Source organism: Ceratina calcarata, unplaced genomic scaffold, assembly GCF_001652005.2.
Source record: "Ceratina calcarata isolate Rehan_Ccalc_2016 unplaced genomic scaffold, ASM165200v1 scaffold9, whole genome shotgun sequence".
Lineage (NCBI taxonomy): Eukaryota > Metazoa > Arthropoda > Insecta > Hymenoptera > Apidae > Ceratina > Ceratina calcarata.
In genome coordinates, this window is record NW_017180367.1 from 1,006,643 (window position 1) to 1,029,389 (window position 22,747).

At 42.8% G+C, this 22,747-nt stretch overlaps 1 protein-coding gene across 1 annotated transcript in view; it reads left to right on the forward strand.

Annotated features, from left to right (window-relative positions):
• The first annotated feature begins 667 nt into the window (after positions 1–667).
• LOC108631395 (uncharacterized) overlaps positions 668–22,747 on the forward strand; it is a 52,269-nt gene continuing 30,189 nt past the window's right edge. Inside the window, exon 1 of the mRNA XM_026818827.1 lies at positions 668–1,341. Within this exon, the coding sequence (XP_026674628.1) occupies positions 1,271–1,341 (71 nt within the window). The 5' untranslated portion in view covers positions 668–1,270. The remainder of the gene's footprint in view (positions 1,342–22,747) is intronic.

Genomic DNA, 22,747 nt, shown 5'->3' on the forward strand with positions numbered 1-22,747 from the left:
TCCTCTTACTTTCTCGAAATTAACTATTCAGACCATTTCCTGAAAAATAGATTTCTTAGAATCTTTAGAGAGTAGATTTGTATAGAATGATCCGATACAATACTCTCTATTTCATTTATCCATTTGAAAATCCAATGCAGTCCATGCCTAAACGATGCGCCCTTAAGCACTAACAGAAACAATCGAAGACCCCCAAAAACTTCGGTACCCAATACGTGGGGCACCGATTGACCATCTTCGAGGACCCTCAGGACCCGACCAAGTTTCCCCACCGTTCGCTCGGAAATTCACTTTTTACGGAGCTTATTACAAAACTGACTGGCATATCCTAGACGATGTCATTACGGCTTAGTCCTCCACACGGCGAGGTTCCTCTCACGAGTACCCACCTCCACCACCGTCACCATCACCACCACCACTGTCATCAACTTACCACCACACACCGGTCACCCGTCATCGTCTACCACCGTCGTTCACCAACTTCCACCACGTCGTGCACCACGTCTTCTCTTACCTCCACCAGCCGTCACCAGCACCACCACCACCACCGTCGACCGCCTCCACCTCGGTAACCTCTTCTATTTCTACTGACTCCTCGTCCTTCTCCTCCTCATCTTCCCACCTTTCGCGGCCGTGGAAGACGAGCAGCCACGCGCGGATATCCTGGCAGAGTGTTACGGAGAACGGAGAACAGTGGCACAGAACGCACGTTGCTCCATTTTCGTGCATCGCGCGCAGGAAGCCCGTTCTCTTCTGTTTCGTCATAACTATTCTCTAACTCTCGATCGGCTGACCGGCGGGCTAGTTTTAACTTCTAGTTAGAATAACTTTTGGGATTGCCCATTCGTTGTTCTCCGTGCACTGGCCGACATAAACTTCGAACGAGTACCCTTCGATCTCCACGACACTCATCGTTGAATGATATACAAAATCGAAATATCGGAAAAGGGACACGTTCGTTCGACACATAATAGTGCATTTCTTCTTCCGTCACACCAGTGGAAGTGGATCCGAGTCGTCTGCCGCAACCAGACAGTGGAAACGGACCGTTCGTGGCACGGCTAAACGGAAACCGGTGGTGAACGGGTTCTAACGACGGACATACGTTTCGTTCCTACACGTGTATACGCAGTACACGCGTGCACGGCACATAACGCGAGCGCGCGCTTTCGTTTTCGACGAAAGGGAAGAACAAAGTGCGCCGGTGATATTCGTGAGAGACCCTGTCCCAGTGAGTTTCCAGGGACTGGTTCCAGGGCGTCGAGGGCGAATGAAGGTCGTGCAGGTCCGTGGAACCAAGGAGGCATACCGCGCCATGAGGATGGACTGGAAGATTAGATTGTAAGTGATTATTTTTATTACTCCGCTCTAGTTGTTTAAGGGGACGCTCGATGGTGAGCGGGCGCGATCAACGGTGCACCGCGAACTTTGTGCATCCAGCTACTCTTTTTTATTCTCGGTTGCACTCTCCGTCGTTTCGTTCTCTTCCTATGGACCAGACCAGCTGAGAACGGTACTCTTTTTTATTCCGGCGTTTCACGGTGATCTTTGTTGGCTGACCGTTTTTATTCAAATAAACAGAGACGATGATCGCTTAGTGACGCACGTGTTGCTGCATGCAATTTGCATTACTTTTCTATTTTAACAGTGGTAGATTCAGTGTTCCTAAGTTATCAATAGGCCATGAATTTCATACGTTTACACGGAATTTGAGTAGTATAAAAGTGAATGAAGTATCAACCGACAAGTGCACGTCAGAATGTTTCAAGGATTGAAGGAGATTCGGAATAAAAATCCGCGGCGAGCTATCAATTATATTGATCTTAAGTATGTGAAATCGACGCGAGACTGGGATGAGGGTTAAGGACATTTTGAAATAAGTATACCAGTCAAGGTTAACTCAGACATCTAATAAAACATCCACAAGTGGACACGATAGAACGGTTTAGAAAAGGAAACAATTACGCGATGGATTAATATCTTCGCGGTCGAAAGCGGAAAACGCGAGTCGGATCGGTCGATCATCTCGCGGTATCGTATTAAAACGCTGATTGCCCGTTCATTTGCGATTCGTTCGTCCAGCGTTTTCGCCCGCGATCTTCTCAGCCGATACGACGAACTGTTCGATCGCGATTGATGAACGATGAAAAATACATAATCGATTAGGGACGGAATCACCGACCGTGAAACGCTGCGCATCGTTCGTTTATCTGTTATCCGTTTTTCCTGCCGATCGATCTTCGAAGAAGTTGTGATCGTTTCGCGCTGAAGTAAGTAATAATTGACGGTTTTCGCTGGAATGGCACGGTCATCCTTTTTTTTTTCGTACAACGACTGGTCCGAATCGGAATTACCGTTTTTATTAGTCTCCGCGACGCGATTGTGGTGAACCGGTGTCCTTCCTGACGCAATCGCGCGTTACTTCCATCCAAGTCATCCTTGTTCCGTGAGAGATGACGAATATAAAAATAAAAATCCTCTTAGATCGTATTTGTATGATACAGGGAAATATTTGATTCTAATGATTGGTTATAATTTACGACTCTTGATTTTATAATATTAATGTTGTAGACAGTTAATAAAACTTCGAATTTATATCTAGAAAAGGGTTTAAATATATGTTACGTCGAGAAAAAAAGTATCGCTGCTACGTATCGGGCTTTAAATCAATCATACACCTCGTGCGTGTATCTATGCAAAAGGATATCGTTGATCGATACTCGTTTAATGAATCTACTAATAACAGAGTACGGGACGCACGTCCCAGGACGCATATAAATCTCAGGTCGCGACTAAAAAGCAGGCCGCGATTGGATAATAATTAGGTAATTATTAGCGGTGAGTGCGCGCGAGAGGTGCCGTAATAAGTGGATCACGGAAACGATCGTTATCCTCAGAGAGAGCCAACGGAAAAACGATCGATTCCGTAGATCGTAACGTTGGCCTTGATCTCTTGATAGCCGTCGATCGGAGCGTCGACCAATCAAACGGAACATTAACCACACCGATGCTGAGGATCCAGCGTCTTCGGTTTGCATACAAAGATAAGAAATGATCAAGAGAGATCTACATCTATTTGTCTAGTGGCGTGTAAATCGCATGTCAGCAATTAAAATGTACGCTTCAACCTCGCATATATTGAAACTGAAAGTTGCAGATGTTGCTTCGTGGTTATCTAACATAGTGAATAATGAATGAGATAACGAAGTAAAAAATTGTATGTGTACAACCCGAAATCAAAGAATGTCAAATACGTGTTTCGAAATGTTTAAGGAATTCCGTATTGATATACAAATGTAGTGCAACTTCCATAAAAAAAGTGCAAATTTCTCTATTGCGGATGGACTCATCAAGATGAAGAGATCTCACGGTGAAGAGTTCTTGAAGAGCGCATGGATGCGTGTGCATGCGTATGGGATATCTGAAATCATGATGCCCACGGTAGCCCTTCCGTCGTGTGCATACGTAGCTCGATACTCGTCTAATGTAACATGTACACGGATGTAGCGGATAGAGAAGAACGCGAACCGACGAATACCACCAGGTCCGTGGCGTGTGGTTAATTTACAGCTAGTTCTCCGGCCCGTACCCCTCGTTGTAATCTCGATCGCGCCTCTTCCTATGACGTTCCTGTCAACCGAGCTCGGGATCGCAATCCCGGCGCGCGCCCCGATCAGAAATTACAACCGGGTCACTGCTTCCGGTCGATCGACTGGCTAATTGGCTCCGGTAAAAATTCCTCGCGTCCCGAAGACCGGACCGATCGTAAGTCAAGGTGGATTTACGGTGGCCAAGAAACGGGGGTATCAATCGGACGCCCTGTCATTTTTCTGACGACAAAAATCGCGCATCTTCGGGACGGGTAATCTTCTTGTTTTATGAGCTCGAACAAACGGGAACGCGCATCCGCTGAATTCAACGCAAAAGCAGAGATTTTTCACTAGTGAACTAGCCAAACGCGGAAGTGTCTTACGCAGAATGTACCTAGTCGTTGCTTTTACGAGCCGCACGCGCAATAAATATCGACAGGTATGTATACCTTGTTTGGCACGGGCTCTGATTCTTCACGGTGTTAAGCATGTTTCTCGTCGGATGGAGACATCATGTTATCGCCGGTCGTACTTGTACACTGTAACGAATTAAATCTTGATCAATGTCAACAGGAGATATGCTTTGCAGATCGCACGTATGAAAATGTTTCATCATCTCATGTCTGTTCTTTTGGAAATAGCTCTCAACTACGAGAATTTTTAATTTGCATTTCAGCGTATTTGCATCTCTGGTTAACATACTAACCATTCGTAAAAAGACTTATTACGTTCTGGTTATAAAATTTCTTCCTATATATTTCCTTTCTTTTAATTTTTGATTCGTCGCTGAATTACAGCTGATATTTACTTGTGTACTCTTGAAGCGAGTAAAGGGTTAGCGCAAGAAGATCGCGTCAGCATTTCAAATCCTCATCCTCTCTCGATCACCGACTTCTAACCGCAACGATGACCACTCCACGTTTCTTTTCCTCGGTATCGATACGGATTCTATTAGTACCATCGGGCCATAAGTGTCCCTTTATAAAGGTACAAAAAAGGAAGAAGAAATGTTGGTAAAAAAATCCCAACTATTTACAATTATATGAAGTGCCTAAAGGACTTCAGTTTGACTTGGTGCGGTCTAATTTTTTTAATGCATCTATTCCCATAGGAAAATTTCGCCGAGTCGTGTTCAATTACGTAGATCATCCATTAATCTCTGCGAGCTGCTCGTTTAATTCCCTCGTTGGAGAGCTTTTACGTCGCAAGCCGCCGTTGCTATTGTTTCTGGAGAACATTTTCCTCCGGCTTCCTGTTCCTCTCTCTCGATTCGTTTTATCGAACACGGTATACGGAGTCCGACGCGAAAGACAGAGATAGCAGCTATAGGAATCTTAAGTGGCAGTTGAAACGTGTATTTATAGGTCGGTTTCGCCTTGCAATTCCGCCAGCGAAATGTGCAAATCTTGACCGATCACCGGTACGCTACCTCCCATCGCATCAGTTGCATCCGTCAGAGCACAGCCTCCTCCGTTACCGGGGGAACTTAAGAAACAGCCTAGAGACTCTCTTCCGTGGAATTATTAAGATATTTTCTAGAAAACGATAGCGGCCAAGCTAGCGTGTCCAGCAATCATTGCATGCCAGAACAGATTTCTTTGTCTTTATGCAATTACGTCTCCTAAATTTTCCTTAACAAGCAACTAAGCAGCCTTTGTGAGATTTTGACGAATTCCACAATTCTTCCTGATTCCCAGTTGCCATTACATATCGGTCGCTATTATCTTTACTACCATATTCCATGAATTTCGTTGTTCTATCCGCACTAAAGATCTTTATAACTAACGAAACATCTTGGCATCAATCGAGCGGAATGCACTGCTCGTTTCTCGCAAGTTATCGCTGCCGGTGCACGATTTAACGTTTCGGATCCGGCGTGCAACATTGACCGTGAGAAACGATTCACTTCCCGTAATATCGAGTATCGTAGATGCAAACGTTTTACCGTGGCAGGACAAATACATCCCGGCCTACGCTAGAGATGCCTGGCCCCTCCCACGTAGTACGGGATCCAAAGATAACAATAAATCGGGCGTAATGGATCTCGAGTAGTACAGGTGGACGTAAATTGATATGCATGTAAAGGAGGAATGATTGCTGAACGTGACCGAGCAACCGCGCCTTACCGAACTGACCCCGCGACCCCATTGGCTTCGCAAAGCCGGCGCTAAGATCGTGATTTCACGGTCCTGTTGCATACAATTAATTTATTGTACATCGCGTTGCATTGTGCCGTCAAGGCTTAGTAATCGTTTGTTTTGTTTGGAAATGACGCATGCCATTAATGAAGTTATAATAATAACGAACACAATATCATTATTTTCTACATTTAGACATTCCTTCAAAGACGTTTACAAAAAATTGTATCTATTGACCATTTCCGCTCTCTGACATATAATATACGTGGCCGATGCTCTTTTCGTGTCTAGTCGTTTCATGCAAATTTAATCCGCAATTAATCTCACCGATGATACAGGAGTTTTTGCAAGCCGCGAACCTAACGGAGCGCCATAATATGATCATCAACAAAACCAGTCCCGGTCCGACAGTGTATCACCTCTCTCATGAGCCACGAATAAACGACGCGAATCACCTCAATTTACATATCACTGTACGTAATCGTTTTCATGAAAAGTAAACGATCCGAGCGTAATCCCATCGTTCACCTCGGGCAAGCGATTCCCGCGCAATGACCTTGATGAATTCCCCTCCTCCCTCCTCTACGTCGGAGACCGCGGGAACGCGCGCCGCGACGCGAAGCGTCCTACAGATTTTCCGGTTTTGTCGGCAACTATGTATTATAGTTTAAGTTGTTTTTCGCGTGTTACCGTGTATAAAGAGCCTAGCGGTACGGTTATTGTGACCGTTGCGTTATGTTTGAGTTGACCATTAATCGGTGGAACGCGTTGCAGTTATTCGGTAAACGACTCCGCTCGGGAACCGTTCGGTCGTATCGCTAAGGGAAGTTCATCGAGTCCGCGTTGTCACGCACGAGCGTGGACTATCGCGACTTGATTACGTTCGAGCGATCGCTCGCGGAAAACGGCTGTCGGCGTGTCCGGGAGCCATTCACGTAGCCTCTCTGTTAATAATTACGCTCCGAGCCACGTTAACGCGACGCGCACCGTGGAAAACCCGGTTAATTTGCTTGCTCGGCTTCCGACAGAGAATATCGATCACGTTTTTTCGATACGTTACCTTGCACTTATCTATAATTGCTTCGCTGACGATATCTTCATCGACTTTGATTCACTGATGTTCGCTGATTTAATTTAGGAGATACGGGAAGCAAACATTTGTGGAAACATCTTTGAACGGATTGGAATTTTTGTATTACTAACAGCAAAAACCGGAATTGAGAAAGTAAGTATCAGAACAGGCATGCAAGTGAACTGACAACGTTTCTTTGTCTACCGACCATAGACGAGAGTGAAAAGTACCGTAAGACCGGTTTCGGCTACATAGGAGACACAAAATTTCACCTAGCTTCATTATGATGTTCAACTAGCTGAATCTCAAAACGTGCCGTTAAATCGTACGAAGGCGACAAAATAAACTGTTGTCCCCTTGAACGTCATTAGATAACGGTTATTAACCTGTCCACTAGATCCAACGTCGGATGGGATCAAACGTGACTATTTAATTTACAAACTCAATTTACTCAATGTAAGCGAATTTTTTGTAACAATTCTTCTTGTGTCATTTTATATGGTATTTTAATTAGAATCTATGTCGTCGTACAAAAACTGAAAAGCTAAATCGAGAATTAAAAGAAAGATGTGTTTGGTATTAAAAGTAGTTGCTCGAGCCTGCTTTCGTAGTATTACGACAAAACGCGACCGATTATGTCACGCTAACGTAATGGAGTTCGGTGTAAACGAACGAAACTTCATAATTGCCACGTTGCCGCTTCCGACCACGATCCTCTGCCACGTGCACGTTGTAAATGATAATAACGACGAGCATTCCCGGCAATCTGATAAGCGTTTAATTACGTGAACAAGTCATCTCATCGCTGTTTTCTCTCCTCACGATCCTATTCGTCCTCTTTCTTCTACTTTCATCGATTATTTTCCGAATACTTAAAAAGCGCACGTGGAAAATGATAAAACTGTGAGAAAACACAAGGTTCATTCATCAGAACCCTGTACAGTTATTTAGATCGAATCATTATCTTCAAATGTTTCATTCTATTGAAATGGTGCTACTTCATTTCTAAATTGATGCTACTAAGTTATCAGGCTATGAAAAATAAATCTTCACACGGTTTTCCTTCACGAATAATGCGTTAATGAAGTAGAAATAACATGACGAGAAACAGTTCCCCTATAGAGGGTAGGCTGAAAAACTATTGGGAGCAGGAGGATCTACGTTAAAGAAAGGATTGAAGTGGGACGTTGGCAGTTAGATGATTATTGCTTATCACTGTTATTTTAGAGACTCCTTGTAATTATTGCGGTCTACCGGTGAACCCTTTTATGTACCCTGCCGTGATGATTTCCGGTTATCTGAATGCTTCATGCGCGAAGCCATGGACCAAATGGAAAGAGCATCGTTAAAACCGTAATACTGCACGCGATTCAATGATTTCAAGGATACGTTTGAATATTACATTTGCAATATGCTTCCGCCTGATCATAGCAATAATTAGTAAACAAGTGATCTATTACCGTAATAATGAGATAACAGAAAATGATATTGAAGAACCGTATTACTTCAAACTTTAACCTGATTTCAAAGTTGGATCGTTTTAAAATCCACGTCAAATATTTCCAAGTAAATTTGTAACAGATAAAGACTATTAGATGTTTTCAAAGAAATTCGTTTCGACTTGAAACTTTGTCCTTACTGAAGCAACAGAATCTGGAGAGCATTTAAGTTTCCCTTTGATTTCAAGACTGTTGCTAGCGATGGGCTGTCCACACGCAAGCCAGTTTGTTACGAGCTAACAATGATGACTGAGGAAGACATTCTGCGATAAACGATGACTTTTTCAAGAAGTTTTCAACAACAACAAAAAGTTGCTCGTTGTTGCTTAAGTGAGGACGCGGCTTAAGGCATCCGATTTTACGGAAGACTCGCCTGAGGACCTTCCGCAACTTCTGCAAGGTTTTTCAAGGTGGATCAACGGAAGGACATCGGCATCGAGTGTTGTAGCAAGCATGACTCAGGTCGCAATTACGACCTGGTCATCGCTCGAGGAAGCGACTAGCCATCAACTCGTTTTTTTACCTTCTTTAGGGGGGCTCAGTGAACCCGTGCGTGTTTATTAGACAATCTGCTCGATCGACCAGCCCGAGACTAACCAGCTCGATTGCAACCCATCCATGAAACCCTCCGATTTTCTCTGACCTCCGACTATGACGATACGCGCTCACGCTTTGCGTACTTCGGAACCAATTGAAACGGTATTATCTGCGTTCACCTAGAACTGATGTCAGAGAAGCGATCATTTTCTGAATCCGCGTGGGATGTACATGTTGCGTGGGTGACTCCGGTGGATTTAACATGACGAATAATGCTTGTCGATCACTTTGATTTTAATAGCAAAGATCACGTCAAAGATGACGAATGAATAGACATGCAGGTGATAGATGTAATTTATACCAAATCAGTTGACTGTCCGAAGTCGTATTTTCTTCATTACTCTTACGTCAAAGATGCGAATGATATTGTTAAAGTTTTACAAGCATTGCATTTAACGCAGTTAAAATAGTAATAGGCTATTTTGTTATCTGATTAATGCTCGTTGTATCAGTAATAATTATGCTGCGAAAATATGCTGCTGAAACTTTTCATATTTACACGATCATCCTTTGTACTGTCTGTCCGTGCGATATACTTTGAACACTGTATGCAACATGTAGTAAATGCTGTCGTATATAGAAGCAGTAGCAGAAAGCAAGGGACCGTAGAAAACAAAGCAACGGCGAAAAGCGAGCGTGAGGACTGCTTCCTGGACCGATTCTGGGTAGTTAGAAATACTGGGAACTTGACGGTGGTTGGATAATAGGAAAACAACGTTCCATCTCTACTTTCTCCCCCTTTCCCCCCGTGCACGCCGGCACGGCGTTTGTACGCATAGAACCAACGCGGCATGAAGTGCCTCCTACAGGATTACAACGGGCTCAACTCCGTAACCTCGGTGAGCATCCATAGCTTCCGCTTCCTGCGATCATCCGAGTCCGCTTACGATTCCGTGATTTGAACTCCTTCTCCCCCCCCCCGTCGGCGTGTCCCGTGTACGGTGCCACAAGATCGAGCTGATGATCTTGTGCTTGGCCTCGCCGTGTCGAAGATCGGTCGACCAGATTAGTCGTGAATCGATCTCGGATTCTATGGAAATATGCTGTTTTTATTCAGATCCCTATCGTTAAGGGTTGTTTGATATTCCCCTTAGCAGCCTTTTTACCCAGTCAGCATAGCTGCATCCTTTTGAAATTGAAGTCGAGGAAGACTAGTTGACTCGTCATGAGAAAATACGAACCTCCTTAAGTGTAATCTTGTCATTATCCGTCTGTGTAAAATATTGGGAATCTTTTTATGACGCTGATTAAACTCGATGAAAGTATGCGTCGATTAAAGTTGCCTGGCGTTCTCACTTGGCTTCTTGCGCCAACCAATACCATTTTGCTTTCCATCGAGGTCCTGATAACGCATGTAATCGTTACGGTGCAACTTTGGAAACCTCGACTCAACGCCTCGGGCAGGAAGCAACAGCCTTGAATGCTGTGAAACAAGTAACCGTTGCAAAACATTCGAGGCTCTTCTACTTTTTATTAGCTTACCCCGTGGAGAACCTTCGTTCGCAGACGCGATCGTTGTAGCAATTCAGATCTCCTTTTCCGCGGTATTTTACAATAATCTTGGCATAACTTTCTTCACTTTGGAAATGACGATAAAGATCGTGTAGAATAAAGAACGTTATCCTTATCCAGTGCTAACAAACACGGGCGCCAGGAAACCGCAGAGCAACAGCACGTGCCATAACACTTAGCATTCTGGCGCGCAAACCACAGAGTCTACGTAATCAACCCTTCAATTTTCCCTAACTAAAATACCAGAGCGCTTCCGCTTCTTCTCCTCTTTCAATTCGCCGAACACGTGGCCATTAAAGAATCAGGAAGTCCAGGCCAAGAATGAAGGAGTCAGTCGTAAAATTGAAAGATGGCAGTCACGAGGGTGGTTTTATTCGCGGGCGATCGAGTGGTGCGGCGACGCAGATTACACTCGGTGCGAAATGATGATACGAACCGATGCCCGATCGTTCGGTTCGTTTAACGATCGGCTTTCTATCATCGGATAACCATCTGCGAGGCGGAATAAGAGGAATCGAACGAAGTTCGTATCCAGTTGTAAAATAGACATCAGCATCGTAAGATGAGCACACAATAAGCAGGCTTCGAAACTAAAATTTCCTTCACTTCAATTATTTATTTTATGACAAATCTAGTAATTAGACTGCGGATTTGATACAAAATCGAAAATGGAATTCTGAATGTTATGTGTCCGTATTTTATGTACCAAAATTGAAAATTGTCCAAGAATAGCAAAAAAACGGGACAAGAATTAAGTGAGTCAAGTCTATGAGAATCTCGTTCCATTCTGTGCCCCGCAATAATTTCCACTCTTACTCATTCATCTCGAAGGATAAAGATCGACGAATTTTTTGTAGGGACGCAGCTGCGCACAAATGGTGTTCCCGTTACGGAATCGTATGCACTCGCACGCTAACGAGGCATCGATTCTTTGTTCGTCTCACCGAGCTGAGAGAAATGTTTAATTTATGAAATTATCCGGTGAACCGTGCGCGCATTAGTTTCCATTGTGCGCAGCGATTTTCCCTTATGGAATGCGAGAACCGCTTTGACACGATGTAAGGAAGAATACCGGAACAGTAAGCTGTAACGGGACCTTTTACGTATAAATAGTCCCGAACAATTGTAACGCAATGAGGAAAGATTCGGTAAGACAGTAATCTGTGAAGGTAATCCATCGTTGCACGTAATGTCATGATTACGGTTGCCGAATAATAATTAAAGGAATCTCAGGGGTACGATCATGAATTTTATTGAAGTTACTTCAAAATCAATTCCATATTTAACACAATTTATTTTCATTCAGTTACAGATATTCTTTTTCACTAATTTTATCAAAATCATGTCTTATTTCATTAATGCAAAAATGGTGAATAATGGAACTCCACCGATTGATTGCAAATTTGGGTATTAGGATTGAACGACTAATAATCATTATTATTAGGAGTGTAAATATATTTCCGCCGTTTTCTATCTTAAATTGGGCATTTATTCCGAAAGTTTTATTCAAATTATTGTCCATTGCTGGTCACTACTTTTTCCCATCTTTCTGGCAGTATCCGGATACAGAATTGCTAATACTTCGATGTTACGTTGTTGATAGATGTACAACATTACGATATGACATCTTACATCTAACACTAGCCGCCGTAACTTACTAGTTGCGCTATCTTGTACACTCAATATATGGTATTCCGTTGCGTTACACATTGTACAGAACAAGGAAGCAAATACATAGGTGCGTGGTCGAACGTGTTCACGCACCGAGGCATGCAGCTCTGGCTGGTCGTAAAGAACAATGGTGGAATTTTAATAGAGACATTCAGCCTCTCGGAAAAAACGTTGCGCAGTATCGATGCTCGTTATGCCTTAACGATTACCGTAGGATAAAAAATAATTCTAAGAAATCTCGTACTTGTAATGGTTCGGCAGGGGTAAACCGTAACCAAGATGGAAATTGTTCGGATAACGCGCCATTGGCTCCAATCTAATGATACACTGTCGCTAATATGTACATACCGCGTTTTCGTTTAACGCGGTAGTCGTAGCGGGACATGACTACCATCCTAAACATTTCCTACGGGATATTTGCGACTTACGGTATAACATGTGGGTACTCCCTCGGGCTATGCGATGACTCCTCCGTATTCTGTAAAAAGTTGATTCAGGAATGAACCATGCTAATGTAACACGGGTGCTACGCAATAATATAGACTGATGAGCAAGTGTTTCGTACTTCGTGAAATGGAAATTCCTAATAATTCTAGTGATCGAGGCTGAAGATTTAACATTTTCCTGTGGAGTGAACTGAACACAGCATGGATCGATTCGTCGCGATCGTCGCTCGTGCCATTAAGGAATCCCCGCGAGTATTTTGCTCCGAGGCGTTTCAATCTTCTTTTCATCAGCACCGTTCAATCTTCTTTTCACCAGTGTTGCGTGCCGCGGAAACCGAGGAATGCGTACACGGGTCCAGACATAAAATATTTCGTACACGATAATATCTATTCATCTTTGCTTCTCGTTTTGAAATATTTTCAAATAATCATCGCAATGATAATCGCATTTCCTATCCCCAGATCATGACAATTCATCTCATCGGCTCGTCATCCGCAAATAATTATCACCTTTGTTTTAACTCCATGAATTGCAATCGACACATACTTATCTATCGTCTCAATCAATTATTATCATACTCATTAAGCTCTATCTTGATCTACGATAAATGTCATCGCGTTTAATGGCTTCGCTTTCGCCGAGTGGCGCGAATTAAAGAAAAATTCTCACAACGAACCGCGTTACGTAAAAAGAAATTAGATGATGATTTGATTGCGTTGATTACGGCGTGATTGTTTATACGCTGACCTTAACGGTTCAGGCCTCGCCACCCACCGTCTTCCTCAGTCCGCGAACAGGAAACACTCTCGCCCGGCTCGTTTTATACAGTCGCGGGCCCTCTCACTTTCTTATTTGCATGCCGCTTTTTCCGCTGCGCCACGATCCATCGTGATCGCGATACAACGATGCGCCGCCGATTTCCGTGTCACGTCGGGCGAAGACGAATCGATTTCGCTCGCGAATATTGTAATTCGACGAGCTGCACACGTGTGAAACACGGGGGCAAATTTGAATAATGCTCTCAGACCGTGCATTTAGAAGGATTACGAACGCGGTCTGTTTTCGATTGGGAAGCTAGACACGCGAGAGCCATCGATCTGAGCACCTAGGAAGCTGTTGTTACATGTATATGTATATTGCTGCTGCTCAAGGAAGATATTCGCGTTTCGTTTCCTACATACTTTACCAAGTTCAGCGTCTGATCTTCGGAACTGATTGGTACCTTTATCGGCGCGAGAGAAACGCGAGGAGCCTGCTAAGTATCGTTCAAGAGTGATCCTTGAAATTGAGTGGTTGCTAACGCGCCGGTTTAGCGAGTTGTTGAGGGAAGAGCTTAATGCATCAATCGAAATACGCTTCGAGAAAGAAAAACTATCGGCTCATTGATACATTTTCATATCTTTCGTTTCACATACTTGGTAGCGTTTTCGCAAACGTACTTTGAAAACTGATAGCAAAACAGTAGAGTAACTAGTTTCTCTAACACAAGTACCTCTTCGAATTATCTGCGATGTTAAGATCTACTTGATATCGGGATAAGTGGCTCGTTGCGCGTGAGTTTACGGAGCCGGTGGTGCCTAAAGGAAACGATATCGACCGTTCACTTCGATCCTCAGCGCCGTCATCGGCTACGTAGCAGCTGGTGCCGGCCGACGAGGCGAGCAAGGTCGTTCCGTTACCTCGAGAGATTTCGAGGTCGGCCACGTCCTCGTCCTAGAAACGCCGGGGGATAAGGATATGCCGGTTCGTTCGCGTGTCTACATTTATCTCGCGGAACGCGTCTACCTCTTCGTGGTAACAGTATTCCTCGCTTCCTAACACCGCCTGACAACTCCACGGTGGGTTAATTTTGCGAATCACGCCGTCAGACATCTCGAGATAACCGTCCTCTCGTCGCACTGGTCGACGAGGTAAGCCTACGCTTAATCGATGTGAACGCTAGTTGGAATTCACGAGGATCATCGAAATTACAAACTGGTTGAGTGGGAAAGTACGGTTCTGTACACATCCTCCTTCTTGTAAGAGAGTATAATTTTTTTTATGGTTGGCACGTTGATCGTTGATCATTAGACTGCGAATTTTATACATTTATTGAAAATATTAATGATGCAAGTAATGTCCAAGAATGTTCGAAAGACCAAAAGTAAAATACATACTATCATTAAAGTATATAAGAAATTCCTATGTAGATTCAATTATATAAATTGACATTATGAATTGATTTTATTGAATATTGTAAACATCTGCAATTTAACGATTATGGTTTTCATGTGAAGTTTTTAATCGTATTTTCAAGCTGTGACAGTCATCCGAGTAGTTAGAGTATCTATGTGTAATAGTCGCGAAGAAATTACTCGTGACATTCGTGAAATTACTCGCGAATTACTGCAGCGATAACAAAGCGATAAATTTCTTTGACTAACCGCAGCTACCGACCGCGAAGGTTCCTTTTGTCATTCCGTTGCAGCATTGTTTCAACGAAACGGCCAGTTCGGCCTTGGAATGGTAATAAACTGCGGTTTCGGTAGTTAAATCATTAGTAACATCATTTCCCGTTCAAAAACGTTAATAAATTTTCACTGTATTACAGAAAGGAAGTACATATCCCCTTGTTGTTTAAAAAAATATTCTTATATGATTCTCCATTATTATCGTTTCTCTGAAAAAACTTGCAAACAATGGTTGGGCAAGGTTGATCCATTAACATTTTTCGAATACGAGGTCAATCGTGACTTCAGAAATTGGAGCCAGTCAACGCGTTCGCCGACAGTTAGTAGGGGAACGGGCGGTTAATGCGCCCGCTAACAGTATTCGCGTATTGAGTCAGCTGGTCACTATCGGAATCGCAATTAATTTCAACAGACCCGGCGTTTCGACATTATGCTGGCCCTGGAACGGCCAAGGTCAATCTGTTTTCGCGCAAATCACGGGCGCGCTTACACCCTGTTGAAGTAAGCTAGCTGTGAAATTATTTTAGCAAGTCATGTCAGGCTGTGGGCGATGCATTCATTAGCTCGGTTTGCGGGCCAATAACAGAGAGCGAACAGACGCCACGGTAACAACGTGTCAGTCGTTCTAACGGATCTCCTTCTTGTATTTCTTCTTCGTCGTCGTCTTCTTCTTCTTCTTCTTCTTCCTTCTCATCCACGACGTGCTCCTCTTCTTTTTTCTCGCGGATACTCACTCCTCCTCTTCGATGTTAGAACCGGCCGGTAACCGACATTTTCGCTGTTTCGACGCGTCCGGGAAGTGGCCCAGTGACTCCGTTTGATTTCGGCGAGGCGATCAATTGAAAGGGTGCTATTAAAGTTCAAAAGGAAATGCCGTCTATATAAGTAGTTAATTCCACGCGAGTACCAGGAAACATTTAAACAGATACTTTTTCCGTATAATTACGGGATCCGAAAAATAGTTGACCTTGAAATAACCTTGATCACTCCCATCGAGATTGACGTTTCGCCGTGCATTCCCAGGTTCAAGGGTTCAGATCGTGTCTAGTCGGGCGCGCTCGATCTCAACTTATCGTTACAAACAATACACAAAGACAGAGATCAAAATGCCAGTCGGGATGCAATTATTAAACGTGATTAATGACAAGCATGTTGACCAGAGTCTCTTCCTCGTCGAATGACGCAGCGAAAATCTTTCATGCCTCACTCGATCGGTCCTGACCTTTCCTCAACAGTTGACAATGATAGGAGGGTCGACGAAAAGCCAGACAAACGTTCCCTATTGTCGTTACCAGCGCTGAGAGAATGCGATTTGTAAATGTGTAATCGATTTGTAACGAATTCCGCCCGTGACCTCTCGTTACTTGAGCCGTCATGACTCGGTGAAAAGCGAGACAAAACGTATTCTGTAACTGTATTCGATTCGATGCGAATTCGAACTATGCGGCTGTTAAATCATTGACCTTAACTACTTATACGAACTGTCACTCTAATACACCGGCTAAAGCGACGCTTGCCAGTGCATTTCTCTTAAAGATAGCACGATCTGCTGCGGACAACCTTCGCGGCCAACGAACCGTCAGGTCGTTTAGAAAGATCGTTTTAATAACATCTTTCTCTTTCTGTGTCCTCGATTTTATTTTATTTCTGCACAATGCTGCAGGAAGACCCAGAAAGCTTGTTCGGTCGCGTTCCCAACCTGCAATTTACAGGCACGTCGCGTTAATTGTCTCTAAATTATAAAACGAACGAGATCGCGGTAATAACGAAATTCCATTGAGACATTAAAAAAATCTAACTGATGTTTTATGTCGTTTATCTTCATGGCTCGAGGTTAACAAAATTTGAGAACGGTGAACCGATTCCGGTTAAATAACGAAGAAAGAAAGAGCGGCGCGCGAAATTGATCAACGTTACTCGTGCCACAATCCCGAATAACGAACAATCGCGCAAGCCGACGCGTGAGAATGAAACTGGCGTATTGTTTTATCGCAGCGTTTTCCGTTGCCCACCGTTGAATGTCATCGACCATGAGAAACGACGTCGCGTTTCTGTTTTCTGCTCTGAATCGCGCGCTCGTCTATGTCCGTGAAACAAAGATAACGCCAGAGGGAATTGGTAAAGGAAACAGAATGCGAGACAACCAAGCGGTTTTGATAAAATACGACGAATTATAAAGAATTGTAGGAAGAAATAAAATGCACTTAATTTGTTGATCATACTGCATAAAAATATTCACTGAATCTGGCAATTCCTCAGTGATTATTTTATTATTCTGCATTGTATCCGAGAACAGTATAAAAGAAGCAGATATGCTACAATTAAAGGGGATTGAATCACGTCCTTCAATCTGATGGTACAGCTATCAGTTATTACGATGTTAATCTCAACGGTACAGGTATAAAATAGCGGGGATATTTAGCAATGGTGCTTATGGTTTGAGTAATTATAGCTACTGCGATAGAAAAGCCGCAATGCGTCATTAGATCGCAAGCTTAAGCGTTACGTCGGTGTCAAAAACCGTTTTCGACATTTGCGATCATCGTACAGTGTTCGCATAATTATAGGCTCGAGCGTGGATTAACGGAAACTATACTTCGCAGTTTAGCGAAGATAACTTTGACAAAGTAGAAACCTCACGGGACTTTTAGTTCAATGTTTTCAGTACTTCCTTCACGCATCGACGGTTCAGTCAGTTTCGTGAACATATTAAACATAAATGCTAGTCATCTTAAACGATTTTGTAAACAAATACTTTAATTAATTGATTGGCACTAATTTCATATCCCTTTTACTTTACATCTGTAAAACAAAGTAATGAATATTAAATGCATATAAGATCGTTCATTAAGATTTGATAAAATAGATACATCAACTCTCTATTTCAATCGATCGTTCTTATTGGTACATCTTATACAGCGGAAACTAATTATTTGCTATTAGAGTAATTAATGCATCTATGTAATACGATAACGCAGTTTACGAGTGCCTATTATCGATAACGTTTTTATCTAATTTTTTGTGGCATCGACTTAATCGTGCGGCAGAAAATCTTCGTACGAAATGTTTCCTGCGAGCATCTTCGTTTCTCGAAAAAATCAACAGGAACTTTTATGGACATTGCTTGAACAAGAAGTTCGCTCGTGGCGTGGTACACGGCTGTTTCCTGTTTCTTGCTGTGCAACAATGCACTTCTCGCCTCCTGACAGCTTCGACATCGAATAATTTTTATTGCATGCGGACTTCTGACTCGAAAGAAGTTTAGACTAATTATTATTCCAGAAAGTATGCATTTTTCATACAGCTGTCTGCATTATTGAAAAAATAATCACTGGTAAGATTTAATATCGAATACGAATTATTGAAGTGAACAGACGATATCTTTCTTGATAATAACGAAGCTTATAAAAATACAGATATAGTACACAGACATAATGCGAGCCGCTATTTAATCCCAATCGTATAATTTAATAGTAATCGCTGGCTAGTTAGATTTCTGGGTGGCACGACGGGTCGGACAGTCAACGGTAACAAAGGTAGAAGCAGCAACGAGAATCGTTTGAGAGCATCGCGAGATACTCGCGAATATTATCCCGAAGGTAATTGCGCGCTCGGGAATAATAGTTTCTGGGGCGCTCCTTTGAAACGGGCTGCTTATCCTGATTTAGTACACCCAGGTTGATACAAACGACACAATAAGCCTAAGAGATCGTTGGCGCGCGTAATAACGAGGGCATGCTTGCTTTCGTTTGTCTTCCACGAACGGAGTCGCTGTCCGTGTAAATCCGCTCTCGTTCCCTAGCACGATTCGATATATCAAGCGGATACACAGTCGCGAATCCCAGGAGTTTTATCGGACACGGTCAATTAACGTCACCGAAGGTCAACTCGACTATTTCATCGGGAAATAATAAAGCGTTAGAAACACACCTAACAGCTGCTGCAATCCAGCCAATTTCTAACGGTCGGCCACGATTACACGACTTTCGGATTCCTCGCGCGAGCAGCAATTCAGTAATATCTTGGATGTAAATCATCCGCCATTAAGGAACATGGTAATACGTTGATAACGACAATGATCGCTAATAGTATTATACCACTGATTCATACAAATTATTCGATTAAACTAATGGAATGATAGCGTTCAGATAAAGGCTTTGGGAAACTCTTATTTTTATAATTGTAAATGCTAGTTTATAAAATTGCTATAAAGTACTACGAGTCCAGTAAGTTATCGATCATTAAAAGACTGGAAATTATATATACAGGGTGTTTGCGAAATCGTGGTACAACCGGTAAGGGGATGATTTCTCACATAAAATCTAATCGAAAACAAGGAACATAGTTTTCTCATACGGGGTGTCATTTTTCGAAAAAATGTAAAGAGAAAAGTGAATACATCCAGTGGTATCGTCAATGTTTATATTACACCGGTATTGTACAGTCGACTGAATATGACGTGTTTATCTGCGCGAAATGGGCCAGTAAGCAGGTATTCGCAGTTTTGTCCGACCGAGTAAAAGTATTGAGGTGGAACGGAGAATTTATGTAGCTTGCGCGAGAGATATGAATCGCATAAATTTCAACGGCGAATTCTCTGCTCTGAACCTCTTATCCTTTTACTTTATCCATTCTTCACTGTATTCTTATCTTCACATTGTATGCCGGGTGTCCGAAAGGTTTCTATACAAACTAAACGAGTACGGTTTCAATTACGAATATACATATAAATCAATTTAAAACAATTCCCAATGAAATTCAAATTCAGTGTAAGCTGACAAACGTAGAAATGAAAATAAATTTATCTTAAATTGTGCATGGAAAATTTTGATAAACACCTTGTAGACGAGAATTATCAAAAGAGCTATAGATGAGTTATTTCTTTCGCTCACCCCATCCCGTTTTTACTACTTTTCTCTCCACAAAATTTCCATTAATCTTCCCTTGATACAGTCGTTTCGCCGATCCTTTGGCTCCATCACCGTTTACCGTAATAATTGCCAGGGACATCGGCGTCGGGAATCCGGTGGAAAATTCGAATTCACTCTTTTGCGTGTCGCGAGATAGCATATGGAAAAACGACGAGAATGAGGAAAGAGAGTGACGACGGGCCGAGAAGCTAGGATAACGGTTCGTTCCATGTGGCGCCCCGAGTAAATGTCCTCGGTTATTCTCTCATTATACCTGGTGGCTGTGCATCGCATCGTACCGCGCCGATTACTCACGAGCCCGAGAATCGCGCCCATAGCGAAAACGAAGATTGAATTCGCATCCGCATCCAAGTCGCATCGATCTTCCGTCATCGAGGGAATAGAGGATAAATAGGCGAGACCCGTGCGTGATTTTTCACGAGTGTAGATTCGTTCGAACGAGAGGAAACGATAATGGAAATCGAACGAAGCCACCATGCGTGACGCTGATTTATGAATCTTGTTCGAGATGCATTAAAATTAGAGCAGCACGACGATCGGAAGCAAATTTGTTAACAGGTCCGTTTTTACAGACTAGAGCGCAGGAGAGTGCCATGTCTAATCTTGTTTTTCTTGTTACATGAGAATCGGTCAATCGCATTGATGAATAGTATTCATTATAGTCATACGAGTGACGACTACAATGCTTTCAAAGTGATTGTTAAAAGTACAGATCATTGTATTTGCTTTAACACTTAGATTGGAGCTGTTAATACAACTTTAATAATAATTAATATACAACAAAACTTTAAATACAACTTATAATACTTACATACAACTTGAAAATTAAACAACATTTAAAAAATACGGAATACAAGTCAGAATTGACATTCAAACATGTTGAAGTGTAGTTCAATTTTTCTGGAAATATTCCTGTTTTAGATATTTGCACGAACAATCTTCATCAGTAAAGATACGAACACTACAATAACTCGCTTTCATTTTCTTCTGACACAGTAGCCAATAACGAATATTTCTAGGGACACAATCACCATTACTCCTGAAGCTATCCGGATGCAAACTTTATTTTTGAAGGAGGAAAGCAGAGAAGCCTAACAAGTCTGATCGCGATAACGTCTATCAATTAAGCGTCATCAATTGCTCGCGGCGCATTAACAGGCGCAATAACGATCTCTTATGACCCATTTGAAGTAGCATTACAGCCCCGTAACAGGGGTGCATTGGCGGGTTTACGAGCTGGCTATTGCCGCCAGGGGTAGATTTACGAACACCCGCCGTATACATACATAGCTCGTTCTCTTTCTCCTCCAACGAGAGGAACAGAGTGATAGTGATAGACAGACAATGCTTGGCACTCGTCATTACGTATCATTAAACTTTGTGACTGAATAAATAATAATAACGAAGTAATAAACAATTGATAAACGAATCGATTCAGCTGGAGTTTTGCAAAAAGCCTGAGAGGAAAAAGACGATTCGTTACGATCTAGCTGTTCTTGCGTCTCATGCATTGAATTCCGTTGTTCCAAAGGAGTTTCTTCTAGCACCGCCTGTGGCGCGTTTAAACGAGACTCGCGTAGATTACTCACGACGTAATCGTTTATCACAAACAATTTTATTGGCACGAGATTGCTCCTACCGGCCGATCGTTCGGCTAATAGTCAGTTAATGAGACGCAACTATCAGATGTTCGGCCGCTTTGATCATTAAATTCATGTATTTGTACGATACAGTTTGTAGTTTGAATCTTAGAAATAGATATAACAAGATAAGATTTCTGCACAGAAACGCGAGAATCCCTAAACTGTCTAATTAAATGTATCTAATACAAGCTTAATGTCGATTTAATAGTCCTGTGAAAGGATGCGGTATAATAGGCATCGGTAGAGTAAGAGAACAGAAAAAAAATGAGCAAGTACAAGTTCTCGATTGCTCATTTTAATTTATGGCCGTGAAAGAAATTGATCCTCAGCAATCAATTTGAACACCTGCAATTACCATTCGAAAAACCATGCCAATTACGTGACGTTTCTTATCACTCACGTTAGCAGAGTAATTAAACGATGTATGCAGGGTCGTTAAAAAGATCGCAGAGGGGTAAGTAGTAAAAGGAGAACTGAACTCAGGCGGCCGGAAACGATCGCCAGGAGAGGTGGACGCGTGAGCGGAGCACGTGTCCGTTACGTCACGCGTGTAACGCGCCGATTGCTTTCGTTCGCCCGATACTTACCTACGTATACGCTCCTCACGGCGGGAAGACGTTACCTCGCTGGAATTCCGAAGCGTATGTGGCCTCGACGACGATAGCGACGACGACGTTAGACGAGGAGAGGCCATTGTTCTTCCGCGTCGCCCCGTTTCCTCGTCGTTGCGGTCGATCGCTCGGGATTGAATTTCCTTCGTCGGTCATGCGACCAAGTAAATATGCATTTCTTCCCCTGTCCCGTTCCACCTTCGTCTTATTTTACCCCGTCCTCTTGCTCTTCCTCTTTCTCCACTTCTTCTTCGTCATCATCCCGTCATCATCCGCTTCTTTGCCGCATCTCCTCTTATTTTTCGTCGTCGGAGATTTTTGTTCGCCTGCTGGCTTATGTATCACTCTAATCAACGAGCTGGCAAATCAAGCCTAGGCTACGTGGAAAATAAGCCGACCGCGTTTAAACGTAAGAGGCTAAATGAGTCCAATAAAGTATGCGCGCACGTGGCTTTTTATTCGCCTTTAATCGATACGAACCGCAATGCTTCTTTGCACCGGCATTCCGTAGGCAGAACGGGACTTCGTATGAGATGGTGACAAGGATCGCAAACAAGAGAAAAGTGTTTGAAAATGTTCAATTTTT